The sequence below is a fragment of the Coptis chinensis genome, chromosome 6, assembly GCF_015680905.1.
Source record: "Coptis chinensis isolate HL-2020 chromosome 6, ASM1568090v1, whole genome shotgun sequence".
NCBI lineage: Eukaryota > Viridiplantae > Streptophyta > Magnoliopsida > Ranunculales > Ranunculaceae > Coptis > Coptis chinensis.
Window position 1 is genome coordinate 98,006,134 of NC_141461.1, and position 15,380 is coordinate 98,021,513.

General features: G+C 36.6%; 2 protein-coding genes across 2 annotated transcripts; one reads left to right on the forward strand and one right to left on the reverse strand.

Moving 5' to 3' along the window:
* Positions 1-1,975: 1,975 nt before the first annotated feature.
* Positions 1,976-3,528, reverse strand: LOC147495950 (uncharacterized). Its single transcript, XM_086564732.1, has one exon. It carries the CDS (start codon positions 3,289-3,291, stop codon positions 2,191-2,193), a length of 1,101 nt encoding a protein of 366 aa, XP_086420858.1. The 5' UTR covers positions 3,292-3,528; the 3' UTR covers positions 1,976-2,190.
* Positions 3,529-10,874: 7,346 nt separating this feature from the next.
* On the forward strand, positions 10,875-15,324 carry LOC147495951 (carboxyl-terminal-processing peptidase 3, chloroplastic-like). Its single transcript, XM_086564733.1, is given in 13 exon segments — positions 10,875-11,273; positions 11,908-11,989; positions 12,080-12,210; positions 12,505-12,591; positions 12,900-12,978; positions 13,248-13,336; positions 13,719-13,754; positions 13,942-14,061; positions 14,202-14,288; positions 14,365-14,427; positions 14,429-14,515; positions 14,759-14,866; positions 14,972-15,324. Coding segments are annotated over 13 exon segments (1,506 nt in total). The 5' UTR covers positions 10,875-10,982; the 3' UTR covers positions 15,218-15,324.
* The last annotated feature ends 56 nt before the right edge of the window (positions 15,325-15,380 follow it).

The following is a 15,380-nucleotide window of genomic DNA, read 5'->3' on the forward strand; positions in this document are numbered from 1 at the left end:
GTCAAATTGGGCCCAAATCGTCATATTTTTCTTGAATTGGGTTGGCTTGGCGGCTTGGGCCTTACACATGCCTAACAGAGTAACAGGATAAGTTCAAGACTTAGTTGGACTGGAGACTGTAGTTGGATGCTCCTTTCAGCAGACGGGTTGGCCTGATTTAGAGAAAGAAAAATAACTTAGGCCGAGTCCAATAGCACCCTATCCTTTTAAAAGTAGTGTTAAAATCAATAAAATAGAACTAAAATTTTTAATCGGGCTTTATCAACAGCTTTCGACAAGTCTGCCTTTTGCAGTTTCTAATATTGTAATCATTTTTTACTTCGTCTAAAGATCTTGTCATCTCTCTTATATGTGTCAAGTTCTTTTGAAATTGTTTTTCGAGGAAATGATTTCTTAAATTATCTTTTCTTTTTGTTCTGAAATAACTATTTTGATCAGCTTTCCAATTAAAATTTGATATTTTTGAATACCAATCTATATCTAAATTATGTGACTAGGAATTACAAACTTCAAAATTAATGAAACCACCAGGCAATCATGTGCTATTAAGAAAAGGACAGTAAGGAAAGTGAGTCTTTGCCTTCGAAATTAATGTTTATGATTGGACTACTCGTACATACAATGAGAAGCACTTGGATCACCACTTCACCGCTATACACAAAATGTACAAAGATACCTATTATCACATACTGTCAAATAATTGTTCATTTGTTCAATTATAATCGAAGTCAAGAAGTCCAACCTCTATGCTCTCTCCGCCACATCTAGTTCACATACGTCTCTATTATTTGGGGTGGGGTCTTTTGGTGTATTTGTGTGTTTATAAGAACCATGAGAATGACTCTAATCTTTGCAAGGGTCGACATTGGGATTATTTAATGATCATAGGATAACTTTCATAGTTTCATGTGCTTTTCCTGTGATTAGTATTCTATTCTATTCTATAGTCTATACCAACCTTCACATTGAAGTCAGTCACCGATTTATATTGTGCAAAGTTGCAAACCATGGTCCTATCCGCCTATCCAGAATCCAGCAGACACATACAAGAAACCCCAACAGCTCCTTTTAACAGTCATTGTCTCTTATTTCCTCAATCTGACTGTTATCACGTGCACCCACAACTAGCTGTCCAATTTTTATTTATTTTGATGCTGTTTATTGGTCCACCACTTTAATATAGAAGAACTTCCAATATGTAAGCTACCTGTTACAATTGATGCTTGCGGTAGATTTGGTCTCATTTTAACGCAAAATAGATCTCTCAGAATATTGGGACAAAAACACAAAATCTACAAAACAATGCGTGTCTCCGAGTCCCCAAAAAACGATAATGAAATATTGTAATACATTCTTTCATAGAACAAAACGTTGTTCGTATAAAAGGTATTTATAGCTAGAGATTGTCGAAATTTGATGCACCATATCTCCGAGGAAGTTTGTATTTCAAGAAGCTGAGATAATCATATCGTGTGCTACGTGCATTCTTAACCAGTTAACCCAGCCGATAAAGGCTTAAAGTTTATTCAAACTCAGTAACTTTAAAATTTGAGAGTAATGAGTTTTGAAGTAAGTTTTTGATGTATGCTTTACGCAAACCTTACTCGTTGAGTTTGTAGAAGATATGTGAATGTGAACCATTGCAGAGTAGAGACGGACGCCTAAGTGCCTAGAGTAGTATTAGAGTCGATAGTGTCTGTTTAGATTCCAGAGTTAGAAATGCTATAGATGATTTATTAATTTGTTCTGAATGAAACAAACCAAATTTGAACCTCCTGCTGGTCAAATGAGATAGACATCACATTCCACATTATAAACTTAAACTTAGAACTGAAATTAGTGCATGTGTCTAATATAAATCATTAGTTCAAGTAGTCCCTATCTGATTCGATCCTTGTGACCTCAACAGAGCAATCCCAAGATCACATACTGTCGGACTCATATGCATGGTGCAAAATGCGGCAGAATATTGAAATCTAAAAATTGAGTGGTATAATCTTTATTCTGAGTATTATGAGATTCAAGAAAAAAGAAATATTCTTGCAGCACATTTTATAATTTAATCAGCTCGTATTCTCTATGAAATAAACAATATTTAAGACTGCACACTGCAATATTACAAAATAATAAACCTGAAGCTTCTAAAAACCAAAATAGATATCTCTATAATATCAGGCGATACGATATCACCTAACACATCTTAAGCGGACGCCCGCATAAGCAATCGTTGTTCACGAAAGAAGACGCTTCGAGATGATCGAACGGTGATCCAGTAGGAATTTGTCCACAAAGATGATTGTTCCTAAGATCCAAATGTCCGATATATTGTGCAGCCGAAATAGATTTCGGTATCTTACCTCTCAACATATTGTACGATAAATCAAGTTCTGAAAAGTAAGATTTCGGACCGAAAACATCCGGAATATAACCTTCAAGACCGTTTCGGCTTAAATTTAAAATACTCACACCGGATCCACTCAATAAAGTCGATGGAATTGTACCGGTAATCCGATTATTATCGAGATATAGAGTCGAAAGTACCGGCATTTTCCCAAGTGCAGCTGGAATTGAACCCGAAATAAGATTTGAAGCGAGATCTAAATCGGCGAGACGGTAAATTTTCGATATGGAACTTGGAATCGGACCGGAAAGCTGGTTTCGACTCAGCAACAATCTACTAAGCATTTTCATATTACCGCAAAGTGCCGGAATATTACCGGTAAGTCTGTTGTTACGTAGATCGACATGCTTTAATTCCGGTAATCTCACTATTGAACTTGGAATACTACCGGTAATAAGATTATCCGCGACATTTAAGACGGCAAGTTGCTGAAGTTTATCGATATCTACCGGCAAACTACCGGTAAGTCTATTACCCACAAGATCAAAATTTCGTAAATACTTAAGTGAAGTAATGCATGCTGGTATAGTTCCAGAAATACCTTTCCAGTCTGCAATAATGACATTCGAGAGACGGTCTAGTTTACAAATGGCGGGCGAGATTACGCCCGTCATGTAACCAGATCGATGAGCCTTTTCGAATATTGGATCTTCTGATTCGCCGCGTAAGTTTATATCGGCAACTCGTTGATTAGTTGGATCGCAATGTACACCGTACCAGTTGTTGCAACAATCGGTGCCCGTCCATGTATTGAAAATGCCCAAGTATGGTTCCTTGAGTGCTGCTTTGAAAGCTAGTAATGCTGCTCGGTCTGATGGCGTGCATGAATTAACAGTAGAGATAACGGAGAGAAGAAGTAGGGAGATGGTGAAGATGGTCGTTATAGACATTTTGGCAAGTTCTACTACTAACTAATTGTAACGGTAACGTTACCTCAAGGTGTAAGAGTAGAGTGGAGAGGAAGAGTTTGAAGTTTGAGATAAAGGCCAAGTTCTTTGTTCTTATACAAATTCTGTGATCAATCTGCCCTTGTTATGGTTGAATATTACAGTGTATAATTTAATGTACATGTGTGAAGACCATGATAGATCTTTTCTTTTTCTTTTTTCGCTAATCTACCATGATAGATTCATAGATCATAGATGCAGTAATATTATAGGGAAAATGAAATCACGAGATAGATTTAAGTCCTGTATATATGGATATGAGGTGACTGTTTTTAGGAGTCATTATAAAAGCTCGCATGAAATCGTGTCAAACTTTTGTGTTGGCATATTGGTAATGGTGCAAATATTGACATTTGGTTGGATATGTGGATTCCTACCATACGTGACCATAAATAATTTGGGCCACCACCCAAACTAAACTAGTTTAAGTTTGTAACTGGTCTAATTGATCCCATAAATAAAGTATGGAACTTGGATATTATAAACGAGGTTATTTGTCTCTGCAGTAGCGGACGAAATTCTTAAGATCCCACACTCATATTGTTTATGACGACACTATTAGATGGTTAGGAGAGAAGAATGGTAAACTCACAATTAAATCAGTGTACAAGTATCTTAGCAGTGATTACCAAGAAAATTTACATTTTTTTTAGAATTACATCTGGCACCTCAACATGCACTGCTCAACGGGTAAATCACTTCTTATGGAAAGCAGTAAAAATGTCTTACCGACAAAGGAAAATTTGAGTTATGGGAATATAGTCCAGTCATCTACCTGTCCAAAATGTAATAACCAGGTGGAGTCAACCTCCCATGCTCTCTTCCATTGTACTATGCTTAAACGTATTTGGTCTGATTCTGGTCTTGGCCTAAGAACTGAAAATTGAAATCCAAGTGATAATCTCAACTCCGTCTTGAGTAGTCTTATCAATCAACACAATAATAAGCATGATATCATAGACATACTTAGCTCTGTAGCTACAACCATGTACTCCATATGGATCGATCGGAATGATCTCACCTTCAACAATAAGCAAACTCCTATCATCACTATCCTCTTCAGGGAAAGCACTTACATCACCAAGAACAACCAACCACTTATCAAGAGTATGTACCAATTGGCCCAACATAGGCTCGGATTGGTCTTATATATCTACAGATGCATCTTGGGTGGACAATTACCCCGTAGCAGGCATTGGTTTTGCTTTATGGAACTCTGCAGGTATATGCATTTGTGCAATACATGACAGAGTTAGATTTGGGGGTGCAGAAAAGGTTGAAGCAGAGCTATCCTTGAAGGATTGAAATTAGCACAACGGTTGCAAATCAATAAAGTGACAATATTGTCATCTTGTCAAACCCTTGTTGTTTTAGGCGTAGAGGAACAATGTTTTCTTAGGGAGCAAACCTATAGCTCATGATATATACTTTTATTATCTAAATTAGTTAAGTGTAAAATTTATCATATGTTAGTAGGACCCTAAACTTTGTCGCCCATAGTTTAGCTTTTAGAGGTAGACGGGCCCCTCTGTACTTTTGTCTGGACCCTGTTTCAACATGGTCCTTAGTTGAGTTATCATCGAGTTTGTAATTTTGTAACCTTAGGAATTCGGCCCGTTTGAAGAAATTTAACTCCCTTTGCTCAAAACAAAAATGACAATTTTGATATCATATCCATAATGAGAAATGGTGGGTAGTTTGTGTTTTGCAAGATTGGGATGTACGACTGTACATGTATGTGTAGCAGTAGTGTGTACATGGAGATAATGTGATATGTGGAATCCAAATTTAAAATTTTGATAGATTTATACATGAATAGAGAGTCTACACAATTAAATGCGGGTCCTGTGTTGGGCTAGGGGTGATAATTTGGCCCTTAGGCTCTCAACCCGTCTAGACCCGGCCCTCAAAATTGCATGTTCAATCCCTCAAAAGTTGGCCCTCACATATTCTATCTCTATTTTTCTAAAGACATAAGAATTAGTTTTGTATACTTAGTTAAAACTGATAAATATAATTAATCAAAGTATGATAAAAATAAATAAAAAAGCACCAAAAAAATTAAGTAAACTAGTAAAGTATAATTCGACCCGGCCCTCATTTGGCCTTCAAAAATAAAGGTCGAGGGGCGGGTTAAGGGCTCGAGTTTTCATGCATGACCGTACTCGACCCGGCCCTTAGTACAAAATAGGGGTGGGTTGACTTGGCCTTCAATCATGAGGGCTTTTATGATTTGAGGGTAGGGCTAGCACCCTTTTATCACCCATAGTTGGGCACTCACAGAATTGTATTAGGCAGGCCCCCAAACAATACTGGGGTGTATTTGTGTTGGACATAACATACGGTCCACTACACCCCCCACGCCCAAAACCCAACTTGTAAAAAAAAGAGTGTCAATCCCATAAAGTGGGGTGCCAATACCGCGCCCCTAAAAAAAGGGAAAACCAGTTAAAACCAATTTCCTTCTTCTCCTTCAGCCACAATCCACCATTTTCGTTTTCTTTGTCTCCTCCAACCTCCAACCACCACCAAAGTTTCCAAAGAGATTAAATGCGCCTCCATTTTCCATGAAAATCTATAATAAATCGCGATGGGGATACTACTAGCATAAGCACAAGTTGAGATATGTCGGCAACAATTTGAATCTAAAAGCAAAGACGTCCCATGACAAACACGAGGAATCTTTCATTTAACTTTCTTTGTTTCTTCTTTAACTTTTTTTTCTTAAGGATTTGTTTCTTCTTAAGACATCCTATGAGAAACAGAAGCAAGGATTTGTTTCTTCTTTAACTTTAAATGATCAAGTGATAAGTATAGAACTCTTAAAATTCAATCTGGTGCTTCTGAGTCTTTGATTCTTTCACATAGCAATGGTTAATAATCGAGCTGTATTTTTTTCCCAAACGACCTAGTCATGATTTCGCGGCAACTAGATGTCGTAGAACTATCGGGCATGTGGGGTGTAAAAGGACATACAAAAAATAACCATTATTGTTTTACTTTTTGCCAAAGGAGTGTCAATCCCATAAAGTGGGGTGTCAATACCACGCCCCTAAAAAAAAGGAAAACCGGTTAAAACCAATTTCCTTCTTCTCCTTCAGCCACAATCCACCATTTTTTATCTTCGTTTTCTTTGTCTCCTCCAACCTCCAACCACCACCCAAGTTTCCAAAGAGATTAAATGCACCTCCATTTTCCATGAAAATCTATAATAAATCGTGATGGGGATACTACTAGCGTAAGAACAAGTTGAGATCTGTCAGCAACAATTTGAATCTGAAAGCAAAGACGTCCCATGACAAACACAAGGAATCTTTCATTTAACTTTCTTTGTTTCTTCTTTAACTTTTTTTTCTTAAGGATTTGTTTCTTCTTAAGACATCCCATGAGAAACAGAAGCAAGGATTTGTTTCTTCTTTAACTTTAAATGATCAAGTGATCAATATAGAACTCTTAAAATTCAATATGGTGCTTCTGAGTCTTCGATTCTTTCACATAGCAATGGTCAATAATCGAGCACTATATTTTTTCTCCAAACGACGTAGTCATGATGTAGGAGTTTAGTTCACATGACCCCACCAGCCATGTCATGTATATTGGTCTCGAACGACACCAAGAGGTTGTTTGAAACATCCATATTTAAAATGCTTGTGTTTTTAAATACACGTACAAAATTTGATCAAAATTACATAAATTGAAAAACACATACAACTAAAAAGACACAATTACATTATATGAAAAACACAAACAAAAAATTGATTTCATTACATGGGATAATTATTACATTGACCCCTCAATTTTATTACTTCAATCTTCAGCCAACATTTATATATATATACAGTCCTTCTCTAAAAAATAGCTACTTAAGTTAACTTTAAAATAAGTATGTAAGTAAAACCTCACCTATAAAATCAATTCAAATCTATTTTTTTGTAGATATGATATACTCAATATTAAGATCATCTCTACAAAATTTCAGCGCATTTGAAAACCTCTAACATTAGCAAAAAATGATTACAAAAACTTAACATTTCTGGACCGTTAGATTTTTTTTTAAAGATGCCAACAATTTTTATCCATGTTAGAGGTTTCCAAATGAGCTTAAATTTTGGGAAGATAATCATTATGGTGAGTGTTTCATAACCACAAAAAATTAGATTTGAATTCATTTTGTAAGTGAAGTTTTACGTACGTACTTATTTTATGTTAACTTAAGTAGCTACTTTTTAGAGAATTAATTACTGTATATGTGTGTGTGTGTGTGTGTGTATGTGAAAATTAATTCAAAATGTTCTTCATCATTAAGTGGTAGACAAATTTTGATTTTTTAGGGTTGGGAGAAGGAGTGAGTAAATGGGTTGAGCTTTGGGAGATGGAGGGCAAAATAGTTGGATTTTAGGGGGTGTATGATATGAATCATATGATGGGGAAGAGGGTAAGGGCAATAGAAAGTTACAATAGGTTACCTTGATATAATTGGGGAAGGAGTAGTGTTACACGGACCTACTTTTTAGACCTACTATTGCAACTCACTATTTGGATAACGTTGGTTTACATTGTAATACACACGGACACATATCTCTATGTAAATCAATGATTAGGACTTTTGACACATCGTAGGTTCAAATAGTAGGTCAAATAAATGGGTCGGTGTAGCATTATTGATTGGGAAGTGCCCAACACAAAACATGATTTTTAGAATAACGACAAACTTGTAATAATTCTTTCTTTTGGGAGAGTGCCCAACAAAATTTGGGCGATTGCTTAATGAAAACCCTTATATGCAAGCAGTGGCGGAGCCAGGAAATTTCTCCAGGGGTAGTGTAAAGTGCTAGAAGGAACTCATTTGAGGTAGTGACCGAATGACCTCCGCTACATACTTCTACTAGCGATGTTTCTTACTTTGCCTCTCTTTGATTCAATTTTGGATTATGCTCACTTTAAAAATTCTTTTAATTTATTTTCGAGCATAAAGGCCTTTGTTTTACTTTGTAAAAGTATGGGGGAAAGCAAGCCTTAGTCCACTATTTTCTGGCGTCGATGAGAAATGACAACATCGAATGCATAAATAGAGTCACCCAGGCAAACCAAACCTCCTCCTAATGCCTAGCTAGGTGGGCCTGAATAGTAGGGTTTTTTTTTTTTTAAATACTAGGTGGGCCTAAACAAGTACTACTAATTTAGTTTGTGTCCCAAGTTGAGGGGGGCCTACGCCCTACCTGGCCTCTACATGGCTCCGCCACTGTATGCAAGGACAAGTTACATGTATATGCTTAACCATATATACCAAACTATGAACTCATTAGAGCATTCTCAATGCAAGTCACTCATATTCACCTCCACGTAAGCTCAATTTTCCTCTTTTCTACCGTTTTGGTGAAAAGCAAGGTGAGGCTGCCCAATGCAAAGGTGAATATTACGGGTTAAGGGCGGAGAGTACTATTATAGTAGTATAATACCCCTTGGAAAGTTGGAAGTACTAGTAGATGGAGAAAATACACCCAGCTAAGCAAACACTCGGCTCAGACAATTGAAAGTCCACATAAAGTTAGGAACTTAGGATTGCGTTTCTCTTTCATTTATTATATGCTCTATCATAATATACGGTATAGAGCTTTTTTTGCACATAAGTAAGGTATATAATTTGTGTGCAAAAAAACTCTATCATGATATACTTTTTCCTATAGAGGAAATTGTTGGAAAGGTGCTATAATCGTCCCCAAAGTAGGAATCTGAATGTATTTGAAGTAAAGATTTAAAGGCACTTACAATTTGAGGAAGAAGACAGGTTTTAGGGTCACTAGATTTCAGACTGCTAGGGTCATGTAATCAATTGCACTATTAAGACGGAGGCCCACTTCTTCTTTTCAATGAATCGTTTATTTATTCAAATGCTTATTAATTTACTCGCTTGTGGAAGCATATAAAGTCCAAGCTAATTAGTAAGTGAACTAGTGATGCAGTCAAATTGCAATTGGGAGGATGAGTTTTTCGCTCGTTTTAAGTACTGCGCGCTACCCTACAGTCCTGCTGAACAGCCTGAATTGAGTGGTAACTTGGTTCCTTCATTTCCAAAAGGGAACATTCCGTGCACATAACAACATAAGATAGATGGAATTGACGTAAAGACACCATTGCCTATTTGCCTCCATAATCTCTGGTATTAACGATTCCCTGATATAAAATTTTCTTTATATTATAAGATTTTTCTGGTTACAATCGTATAACTGTAATATTATGGGCCCTAAACCCCTAATATTACTCCCTTAATCAATGAAACTATGAAAGTGCATGTCTCCTAACTTACAATTCATTATTAAACTAAGGTATATAGAATCTTAATTAATTATCTCTAATGTCAAATTAAAGATCAAGGTATCACTGTGTCTGCCGACCAGTTGTTCAAATCACACTACTTAATAACTCATCATGCATGGTATGTTTTGATCTTCTCTTAGCTGTTTTTTCCTCATGAAATTCGTCATGAGACTTTCACGTGTAATATGTCCTGATGTCACATAGCACCCCATGTTACTGTAACATGGAACTTAAGCTGTCAATTAATTCAATCTCACCACGTGGCAGTACGATCCTATGATCACAAGATTGATTTGCATCATTGACTCCAGCTTTTTTGGGTTAATGTTCCTTCAAATTTCAGTCTATGGCTCTATGCTGGTCAATAATTCAAAAAAACAAAATTGGTTCCAATTTTTCTCCACATTATTTATTTGTCCTTGGTCTGAAAAAAAACATTAATAAGATAAATGTGAGGAATGTCTTTATCTGGGGAAGGATCATTCAAGAACGTGGTTTAGATTTCGTCCAAGAGGGATGTTATATCTTAAGGTAGACAAATTTTGAACGCGACTTTGTTCAACTGCACAAGCAATAACAAGACCATCCGCTGAATTGACTCTTATATCTTGTTTTCTATTAATTAGATACTGATTCTACGGGTCTGCTTGTTTAAGAGTAGAATTTTCCAAGTAAATTTGAGCTAGAATATACTTTTTTTGTAGTTCAAAACTACTGAAAAAACTTCACAGTTAACAACACACTCAGACCTATATATGCTCTAAAATCAGCCATCAGTGAACCGGTACGTGCTTCCTGTGGCTGGAATTAGTTAGGCACATGGGCATCACAGTTTCTGGAAATCATGGACCATTTCCTTTTTCCAGTTGAGGTCTATGAATTACTAGAGTCCTTCAAATGGAAGCTGCTAGCGCACACTATCAGAATGGCAGGATGCTACGAATGCAAAATCGAAAATGAGGAAGCCCAAAAGTTGAAAGTGTTTACTACTCAAAGGTCAAAGCCCACGTTATGTGGACAGAAAGCTAGAGAAGTCTGGGCCTTTGAAACGACTGAACTATTGTCACCCACATATATGATGATTGATGAGACAACGTGTAACATGTAGAAAGCTTTATAGTCAAGTAAACCTGAGGTGAACAAAATTGTAGTTAGAAATTCAAATACGCAGAATAACTGAAAACCACATAAGTACATAACAGATTCATTCATGGACCCCACCAGAATCTTTTCTTGGTTCAAACTTAACACCACCTGCCTCTGCTCCTTCCTCAAAACTCGAAATCTTCTAAAACCATAAACTTTCAGTTCCTAAAATGGAAGGTTTATGCACTAGATTAGATCTTAAACTCACTTCAAGATGCCTCACATCTTCCAAATTCAATCACAGAGCTTCTTCTCGATCATATCGACTTCGAATTTCACAAAAATGGACAGAGCCATCTGCTGAGAAGTTGAAGTTACCACCAAGTTTGGTTGAGTCCACTGTGAGAAGCGTTGTTGGTTTCACAGCTGCTGCTGCTGCAGCTACAGCTGTGATTTGTTGTGATTCTCCAGCTCTTTCTGAATCACTCACTGTTGCTTTCCCTGTTTCTCAAGCTAGTGAGGTAATTTAATTTGTATATATTCATTTTTAGTTCTTAGTTAATAATCAATGTAACACTGCTTTTTGCTTTATATTTTAGTTTGATAATTTAGTGAAACTACAGTTTCTCAAAAACAAAATAAGTAGTTTATTAATTAATATATTGTCAATGCAGGTGCACTGCGTTTGATGTTAATTAGCATTTTGTGAGACTTTTAAGTATATAAACAATCAGTGTGCAATCTCGGATTCGCTAGAAGTCACTTTATCTAGTGATAGTTAATGTTTTACTTATTTCAGTAATAATAAGTGTTTGCTACTACTTCATTTTAATACTAAGAAGTCTAAGAGATCCATGGCCTAGGCTAGCTAGCGACCTCCATTGGACTTGGGACTTAGGAGTGGTGCTTTCCTAGGCTCAGTCTCAAATATAAAGATTTGTATGCTAAATGTTTTTCGCACAAAAGATTGCTAATATTTGTCGTGGTCGCTATCAAATACCTGGAAGACACTTTGTAACTTGTTGATTTAGCTAAACGTGTCTAATATAATAGTCTATCAACTGATGAGTGAGTTGAGTTTGAATTAGGGGTGCAATGACAATTTACTCTTGTAAGTTTAATTATGATGATAATCATGCCCTTCCTTTTTTTTAGGTAAATACAGTTCAGAGAACACTTGTGGAAACTTGGGGTTTGATTCGTGAAACCTTTGTAGATCCAACTTTCAATCATCAAGGTAATTGAATGATAACCAACAGTGAGTAGTCTGAATTTATTGGAATTACATAAGATGGAGTAAGTTGTGAAGGGATTCATGTTTTGGCAGATTGGGACTCAAAGCTTCAAGAGACCATGGTGGAAATGTTTCGATTAAGATCATCAGATGCAGCTTATAAAAAGATCAGTGGAATGCTTGCTAGTCTTGGCGATCCATTTACTCGGATTATAAGCCCAAAGGTCTTAGCCCCTTCAGCTCCTCTTATAGCAACATTACATAATAAAATGAAGTATAGTTTCTATGGTTTTCATCCCCTCTTCCTTGGAAGTGTTTGTCATGTAACTGAAGATAACACCTACACAGCATTTTGTTTTTTATAACATTTAAAGCTATAATGGAAATAAGCTCCGTTAACCACAGAGGAGAATTCCTCCCTTCTCGTTTATCCAATGTGTTACTGTAATATGCTTTCTTAGCTGATTAGGATGTATATATAGTTCAAAGTACCTAACCCTTGGTTAAAAAAAATGAAGGAATATCAAAGCTTTAGGATTGGGAGCGATGGAAATTTGCAAGGCGTTGGCCTCTTTATAACTGCAGAACCAAGCTCTGGACACCTGGTTAGTTAGACACATCTATTCTTGTAAACTATTGACTGTTTCTTGTAGCATCTATGTGGACATAGAGTAGTACAGTTTTACTTGACAGCTCGCACACAGCAGTAGTGGAGGAACACTAACCTCAATAACATAATATTGATCTATTAGAAAAATTTGGGCAATCAAGGACCAAACCATGTATGAATATATAGTTTCAGCATACAGTCTAAGCTCTTAGATGTCTATCCAAGACTTGCTACAGTATGTAGATAGATCATCACTTTTGTCTTCTATTCTCATAGTGTGATATTTGTTGGCTGACTTTTCAGATGGTTATGTCTTGCATTGAGGGGAGCCCAGCTGATCACGCTGGTATACATGAAGGGGATGAGCTTATTGAGATTGATGGTAAGCTAACAAACTTTTCGAACTTATTTCTCATCTGATACTCCATGGAGATCAGCACCATTTTGAAATCCAGCCTACAGTGTCATGTGAACCTTGGATTTCTATATTGCAAATAGCGCTTGTAGAAGTGACAATAAAACCTCAACTTCCAAAGAGTTTCACCACACGTGTTTTTGAAGTGTTTATATATGTGACCCTGATTGCGGAAGATTGGAAGAACGTATCAAGTTAAAAACCATATTTTTGCTTAATATATTGGACATATCCAGGGGAGAGGCTTGATGGTGTTGATGGTGAAGCAGCAGCACAAAAGCTTCGTGGGAATGTTGGAACAACTGTAACTGTAAAGCTTCAAAATGTAATTTCTCTGTTATATATTTAATCTTTTCTTCTCATGTTTTAGTCTATTTTTTATTAATATTCATCTGGGGTTAGTACACGGCGTAGTAGAAGGGCAAATCTGCAATAACATCTCCATGTAGAAGACGATCATATATTACTTTACCAGCATATGCATGCTGCTTTTGCCAGCTGAAATTCTCAACAGTAAGATGCAAAATAAGTATGAATGTGTATTTCGCAGCTGAACTTGGAACCTCGCCCCTAATGCCAGACATGGCTACGGAGGAATGAGTTTCTCTTGATAGGAAAATATTATTAGCATTTGAGTAGTGAAATCTGATTGTCAACTCACAGTGGGCTTTGGACCAAGCTAACTGATTGATATTTTAATTTTCCAGGGAAAGGCTTCGGGAAGTGGTTCGAGTTTCAGAGAGGTATATATTCAACACTAACATAGTATCCAATTATCTCTATATTTCTAACGCCATGCATGAAAACACATTTTCTACACTCTAGCTATTAATCTTTCTATGGTGCCTAGATGATATATACATTTGGGACAATATCTATACTAGTTTCTTTTACAAACCTGATACGAATATAACCAAAATTTCTTCATAGGTCACATTACCCCGTGAGTTTATCAAGATTTCTCCCATCTCTAGCTCTGTCATCCTTCATAAGACCCCAGATGGCCATCTAGCCAAGACTGGATATGTGAAGCTGTCAGCCTTCTCTCAGGTTCAGTATGGCCTAGACTTGTTTATCATACCTACATAACTGGCCTGTTGTAACTAGTCATGTTTACAGTTGGAAACTGTCTCTTTAATTATGTAGTTGGTATTTTCCGATGACACATCACTTCTTGTTCTAATAACTAGACTGCTGCTGCTGAAATGGAAAATGCTGTTCAAGAAATGGAGGGCCAGGGTGTACAGTCATACATACTAGACTTACGTAACAACCCAGTAAGTTTTTTTTTTTCATTTCTCCAATGATATGTCAATAGATATTCTAACTTGTGCATTAAATGGCTTCTTACAGGGAGGTCTTGTTAAAGCTGGATTGGATGTTGCCCAGATATGGCTAGATGGTGATGAAACCCTTTGTGAACACAATTGATCGGGAAGGGAATATGTTACCTATCAATCTGGTTGATGGTCATGCCCTCACGCGTGATCCTCTTGTTGTTCTTGTAAGTCATGTCGGACTCGAGTTTTTTTTTTTTTTTTCATCACTAGTACTGGTTACATTGCCCATGTTAAATTGAAAAAAATGATTTGCATCAAGATGCTAGTTAATAATAACATCTTTCTAGGTAGCATATTTAACGTTTGAATAAGTATGATTGTATATATAACTATTGTCTTTATTATCTGAAGATGTCGCAATGTCTCAGTTTGGCTATGAAGTGGAAGTTTTAATCTCTTTACAACAGGTGAACGAAGGGAGTGCAAGTGCTAGTGAAATTTTGGCAGGAGCATTACATGACAATGGCCGAGCTATCCTTGTGGGGAACAAAACGTTTGGGAAGGGAAAAATTCAGGTATCTTCCACCATCAGAGACCAAAGATTTAGTGTTTTCTAGTGACTACTGCCCACCATACATATTCGTTTTCTGTTGGTTCATTGCTTCAATTTTGTTTTCCAGAGTGTTACTGAGCTACATGATGGATCAGCTCTGTTTATCACAGTTGCAAAGTATGTATCACCGGCGCTACATGACATTGATCAGGTTGGCATTAATCCTGACGTGCAATGCACAACTGACATGCTGAATTCACCTAAAGAATCATTCTTGAAGAAAAAGAGCACTTCCTCTCTCGAAACAGATTCATGTATCTTGGTTGCTGAGCATGAACTAGATATTCAACAATCCAAGGGTTCTGCTTCATAAATTCATAAATGAAATGTATCAGAAATTCAGAATTTGTATAGATTTATCAAAATTGCAAGTCCAAAAGCGTTGAAATATATCACAAATTATCGATTTTCTTCTTTGAACAGTTGGCATTTTGATATTTTTTAATGATCAGCTCAAAATCTCAAACCTTGAAAAA

What these genes read in the sequence shown, in the direction of transcription:
- LOC147495950 (XM_086564732.1), bottom strand. Translation starts at nt 3,291, where the DNA reads ATGTCTATAACGACCATCTTCACCATCTCCCTACTTCTTCTCTCCGTT.